The 6,077-nt window shown below is 59.5% G+C and overlaps 2 protein-coding genes across 2 annotated transcripts in view; both read right to left on the reverse strand.

The window, feature by feature from the left end:
- The window catches only part of SPEG (SPEG complex locus), a 47,522-nt gene extending 44,943 nt beyond the window's left edge, over positions 1–2,579 (reverse strand). Inside the window, exon 1 of the mRNA XM_008580485.1 lies at positions 2,555–2,579. The gene's annotated coding sequence lies outside the window, so the exon portion shown is untranslated. The remainder of the gene's footprint in view (positions 1–2,554) is intronic.
- The window catches only part of LOC103596782 (striated muscle preferentially expressed protein kinase-like), a 17,374-nt gene that overhangs the window by 3,199 nt on the left and 8,098 nt on the right, over positions 1–6,077 (reverse strand). Inside the window, exons 4-7 of the mRNA XM_008580491.1 lie at positions 5,104–5,146; positions 3,537–3,626; positions 3,117–3,453; positions 32–331 (exon numbers count right to left, since the gene is read on the reverse strand). Coding sequence (XP_008578713.1) covers positions 32–331; positions 3,117–3,453; positions 3,537–3,626; positions 5,104–5,146 — 770 coding nt within the window. The remainder of the gene's footprint in view (positions 1–31; positions 332–3,116; positions 3,454–3,536; positions 3,627–5,103; positions 5,147–6,077) is intronic.

Raw genomic sequence — 6,077 nt, forward strand, 5'->3', positions numbered from 1 at the left:
GGCCAAGGGAATGGAGTGGAGGCTTCCGGGCCGAGACTCTGCTGTGCCCGCCAGCGAGGGCCCCGACGACTTGGACTTTTTCCCTCGCTTCTCTTCGCCGGTGGCGTCCTCAGGCAGCACGGGCTCCTGAGTACGTCGGTGGGGCGAGCTGGGGGGGCCTGGGGGCTGGGCGCCGGGTCCCGGTGGGGACCGCTTACCCACCCGAGGGGACGGTGGGGGGAGCAGCGCGGATTTGGAGGGAGGCGGAAGGGCCGGGCGGCGCGGGGCTTCGCTGGCCGGCTGAGGCTGAAGGTCAGGCTCCTCCCTGTGCAATCCGCTCTGAGGGACGCTGCTGCAGAACCGAGACGGAGAGGAGTAGGAGATTCAGCGGGCTTCCCCTCCTAGACCCTAAGCTTGTGACAGGAATTGGGCGGTGGGGCATGCTGGGCAGGCTTGGGGGTGACATGGGCCAGACCCTCCTGCCCCCCACCCCCAAGAAGAGGGCACAGCCAGAGCAGGTGCTGGGGAGAGGCTGGCGGCTCTGGCACCGGAAGTTTGGTGTCATGGCTGGGTCCAGGTACAGACTCAGCCCCAGGAGCTCTGGCCAGCCCCCTCCCCCCAGCCCCGAAAGCTGGGAAACAGCAGAAACAGAACTGAGCATGAGGGAGAGAAAAAATGAGGCTTAAGACCCAAAGGATAAAGTGGTGAGGGAAGACAAGAAGGATGGATGGGGAGGGACCCTCTCAGGAATGCAGTCTCCCACTCATTCCTGCCCCCAGTTGGCCTCCACACCCCAGCCCATCCTCAGCAGGACACACCCCCTTCACAGTGACCCCTAGAAGAACAGCAACTGCCTCCACGACCTGGCACAAGCCTTCAGGGAGCAGCACCCCATCCCTGAGATCACCCTTCTATGCAGACCTGAGCGCATGCCTAACGCCATCACCAGTGCTGATAGGACACAGCAGGTGGCAACTGGGGTCCCTGGGAATGGCATACCCAGGCTCCCACACTCCTTGCCCAATCTGCCCCCAGTATAGGCCTTTGACCTTTTTCTGCCCCTGTTTAAGTCCTTGGAAACCCCCCTGAGAAGCACAGAAGCCTTCCTGCCCCCAAGGGGTATGCTCATTAACTACTAAGTGGGCCTGAAAAGGGGTATGGGGGGAGAGGAAGAGGAAAAGGGCAAGTCAGCCCAGAGTGCCCCAAGAACCTAACAGAGCTTTGATGCTCAAGAGCTGGGCCTCAGTTTCCCCCATCTGGATCCCTGGGGAGGGGAGTACATGAAACATAAAGATTAGCAAGAAAAGGAATCTGAGAGCTATTATCATACCTGACACATTAAAGAGAGCTTAATACAAACTTATGAAATGGCTCATTGAATACTTACTGTATGCCAGGCATGTACTAAAGTGCTTAAATGCATTGAGTCATTTAATTCTCACAACAGCCCTTTGAGATACCTCCATTTACAGATGAAGAAACTGAGGCTTAAAAGAAGTTAAATGCCTTACCAAGGTGACACAACTAAGAAATGTTTGGTTCTAGGATTGAAACCCAGGTAGTCTGACCCCTGGGCCCTTGTTCCCTCCAGAATCTCTAGGTTTCTGGGCACACAGAAGGAAGGAGAAATAGTAGGGTACCAGCCATGAGCAGAAGTCCTAGGGGTGCCTGGGTATACGGATGCTTTATGCTGCCAGGGTCAGCCACCCACACTCCAGACCCAGACTGGGGGGAAAGGGGTAAGGTGGTGATCCAGAGTGCCCCAAGGGAGGAAAAACCTCAGCCAACCACCTTCAAGCTGGCAGAGTCTACTCTGAGGGAGGGGCAGCAGAGTCCCTGAGGAACGGCCTCTGGGAAGTGGGTGAGGCCTGGAGAGAAACTGGGGACAGCAGAGGAGACCTCTTGCTGGCAGCTCTGAGCTCCAGGCCAGTCTCTGTACCACAGACATCACTAAGGAAATGGGTTCCTCTGAAGTTGCCATAGCAACTCCAGGCTCCGGTTGGGGCCTGGTAAAGAAAGGCAGGGAGGGAAAGGCGAGTCTAGGGCACAGGAATGGCTGGTAATGCCAACAAAATAAGCCAAGAGATCCCCCTGCTGCCCCTGCCCTGGACCTCTCCCCTGCCTACCACTAGCCATTCCAACCACCCTCAAAACAGCCTACCCCGCCAGGCCCGTTCTTTCTTCTGCATGATGGTACCTCCCCCACAAACACACCCATACCCATCACAAATCCGGTCCCCTCTCAGCTCCCCAAATGCCCCCCAATACCTGTATCATCAGCCATTCCCCTCTTCTGCTATAGCACTCCCTCCTGTATCTGTCAGCCCCCAAATCTCCAAAAATGACTCCAATGCCTCACTACAACACCTCTGCTCCTTACCACCCCCTACCAGGACAACCTTGAATCTCAGCTTCAGGCATTTCCCACTAGATCATCACATGTCCCCTGCCGCATTCAATCCAAGCCCTCCACTTCCACCCCAGGCCCCTGTCTGCAGCCCCTCCTTCTCCCAGCCCCCTTCCTCCCCCACAGCCCACACAGCATCCTCCTGCTTCCGCAGGCCCCTCGCCCCACCTGTCCCTGACCACCTTGCTCTCTTCTCTCTCCCGGTGGCTCTCTTGCTCCCCTGCTCTCTCCTGCTCTCCCAGGAGCTGCCGTGCAGAAAGGTTCTGTTCCTCCCAGAAAAAGGCCCACATGGGAACAGGAATGTGCAGAGAGATGAAAAGGCAGCAGCTGCTGAGACAGCAGGCACGGAGGGGGCCCCCGAGGGGAGGGGAATCCTGGGGACAACTGGAGCCTGAATGGGTGAGGCAGGAGAGGGCCCCTGAGAAACTGGAGATCTTGGAGGAGACGAGGAAGGGACAGAGGGGTCCACAGGACTGTGGAGATGGCATGGGGAGCCAGGACAGGTGGGAGCAGGAAGATGTGGGTGTGATGGCACAGGAGGAGAAGGGAGTGGTGTGGGAACACAGAGTGGGTGGCCAGGGCCAGTAGTGGAAGCAGTGGGGGTGAGGAAGTGCACAGAGAGATGGATGGGGCAGGGAAGATGGGGTGGAGGCTGACAGAGCAGTGAGGGGCAGCGCAGGACAGCATGGTGACATGGGACAGTGCAGGCCTGGGTGAGGCCATTACTTACACGTGGATTGAGAGCGCCCGTCCTCTGTACAGACTGAACGCGCTGCCGTACAGGTCACTGGCCACCGAAAGGCTATCCTCTGACCCCCAGCTTGCGCCCACCAGATTAGCTCGAGAAGCCCGCACCAGCGGCTCCACCCCCAGGTGCCGTGGCCCGGCCCCGGTTGCCTGTGCTTGCCTTGGGCTGCCCGGGAGGCGGCGGGTGCCACCCCCACTGCCCGCTTCCTGCTCCAGGACCGTCTGCCCGCTGCCCCACCAGCTCACTTGCTCCTCCGAAGTGCCTGTCACGGAGGTCGGGGGTGTGTCCAGGGAGGTGCCCACCAGGGTATCAGAACCCCCTAGAGAAAGGAGTACTGTGAGACCGAGGCAAACCTTGTGGGGAGCCCACCTGCCTGCTCTTTGAGCACCCCAGAGAGCTCACCCGTGGGGGTGCTGAAGGCCCCGTCATCCAGAAGCTCCAGGCGCTGGGTCCCCTGCACATCGCTGATGTCATCCTCAGCCGGCTCCGAGTCTGGAGAAGATGGGGTCTGTGTGGGCAGGCCCCCCTCCCTCTGCCTCCGACTCTTCCCTGTGTTGCCTCCTGCCTCCCCCATGGCAGGCACCATCTTACCACGGGTAGGGCTTCCAGCACCCTGTCTTCTCCCCTCTTTTGCTCCCCCCATCCCACTGCCCAGCCTGGGCTGCTCAGGGTAACCTCTCCCATGCCAGTGCCCTGGCTCCATCTCCAGGCCGCTGGCTACTCACCCTCATCTCCATGGGGCCCTCAAAACTGCTATCCCCACTCCTAACCACATAATGGATTACCAGGGCCTCCTCTCTTCTCCCTCCTCCCCTTGTCAGTGATAGCGTAAGTCACTGTGCAGCCCCCAAAATGACAAGGCCCTAGGTTCCAAGGCTCTAAAGTCTGGGTTCCAGTACCCCAGGAACAAAGGGGAGTCACCTCAGAGTCGTACTGTCAGGGCACTCGACCAACCGCAGGGCCAGCCTGTCCTCTACCCCAAACCAGCTGGAAGGCATCAGGGTGCAGCTGAGGCAGGGTGAGGAGAGGCCGGGGCTGGGCGGGGAAGAGCAGGGAGTGGGGGTCTAGGGCAGGAGCCAGTTTCCTACCGTAACTTTGCTTTCTGCAGGAGCGGAAAACTTCGCTTCCATAGGAGCAGCAGGAGAGAGACATGGACAGACTGTTATCAGAGCGTTTGTGGGGCAGGGCATGGACAGCAAGCAGGACACAGAGGTACCCAGTGCCCAGAGATGCCCTTGGTGGGGTGGTAGGGGAGGAAGACACCTGGGATGTGCCTAGTACTGAGGAACCCACATGCTTGGGCTGGTTATTCCGACTGCCCAGCAATTTTGGTAACTTGGCACTTACTGGTGCTCCCATTGGCCACACACACACACACCTGCTTGTGCCCAGCCCCACCACAGGTCCAGGCCTCCCATCAGGGGTCAGGCTCACCCTCTATGACAATATTTGCATTGTGCTTTGACCCTTCCTTGCAAATCAACCCCCCTTCTGTCTGCATCGTGATGGGAGAGGCACCTTCCTCAAGATTCCTCTCTTCCACTATTGAATGGTCCTCAAAAATACCCAGTGGTTAGGTTACCAGCAAAGTTTCCTGGGCATATTTTCAACTTTCCCAGATCCTATCAGGTTCTGTGCCTCAGTTTCCCTCTGGGTGCCATGACAAGCAGGAGCCATGTACTGGTTGCCAAAGCATGGCAATGAGCTTCTCCCCACTTGGTCCCACAGATGGGGAACAGGGAGCCCAGGCACCTAAGCCCATGTTGGGGTGTGCTGGGGAGCCCCCCTTCCCACTGCTGGGTCCTCTCTCAGCTGCAGGGCACAGGAGTCCTTCTAGGGTGGGTGGGTAGATGTGTGAGGGGCCCCACATCTCATGGGCTATCTTCAGGGCCCTGATGCCTCATGAAGGGACATGGCCCAAGAGGAGCAGGGGGCATGGCTAGAGCAGGAACGCCCATGGTCCACGCACCATGGGTGATTCGGCCAAAGGCCCGGCGGGAATGGCCGGTTTTCTGAAAGAGAAAAGCCAGAATGAGTTGTTGAGGGGAGGTTCGTTCCTTAGGTCCCTATGCCTCCTGTCCAAACACGCTCTATCAAGCAGAAACTCATTCCAGGACCACTTTGTATGTGAGTGGGGGAGGTGGACAGAGACCCAGAGCCACCAGCTTCCCTGCTAGGGAATGTCTCCACTCTGCCTTCCTCCAAGCCAGCCAGCTGGGCTCCTGGGAGGAGCAGGGGAGGAAGGAGAGAGAGGACAGCCAGGCTGCGGGTCAACCGCTGGGACTCCCGGCTGGACAGAGGCTCACAGCCTGGGACCTGAGCAACACCCCCAGATATGGATAATAGGAGACAAGGTACTCAGGCTGAGGAGAAAGGAAAGATGGAGGATGGGGGGGATACTTGAATTATTGGGAGATGGAGGGAGGACATAGATTCCTGCTGGCAAGAGTACAGATACTTGGGATAGGTGTCAAGCGGGAGGGGGAGGGGGATGAGGGGTAGAGGGTAAGGTCCCCTAAAGGGCCAGAGCCTCACGAATGCAGGAAAGAGGCCCAGGTACGCGGAGGACAGGGCAGGGCTTAAGAAATTTATTGAGCAGCGCGGATCCGTGTGCGTTGCTTTCAGGAGCTCCGGAAGATGGAAGGCTCCAGAGTGGGGGGCTGGGGAAAGCCGGGCGGGGGGCCAGGGCGGAGGGCCAGGGCCGGGGTTGGACAGAGGCGAGAGAAGACAAGGTGGCAAAGAAGCAAGTGAGCGCTCCACGCCGAAGGCTGCGGTGGGGGCCTCCCCCGGTGGTCGCGGGGATGGGGGCGATTGGGGAGAGGGTCTGCCCTGCAGCGCCGGGAGGGGCCTGCGCGCTCAGGACGCAGACTCGGGCGCCCCCCGCAACGCGCCCGGCCGGCCGCCCTTGGCGGGGCTGGGGTGGGGCAGGCGCCGCTCCAGCGC

The sequence above is a fragment of the Galeopterus variegatus genome, unplaced genomic scaffold, assembly GCF_000696425.1.
Source record: "Galeopterus variegatus unplaced genomic scaffold, G_variegatus-3.0.2 Scaffold2108, whole genome shotgun sequence".
Taxonomy (NCBI): Eukaryota; Metazoa; Chordata; class Mammalia; order Dermoptera; family Cynocephalidae; genus Galeopterus; species Galeopterus variegatus.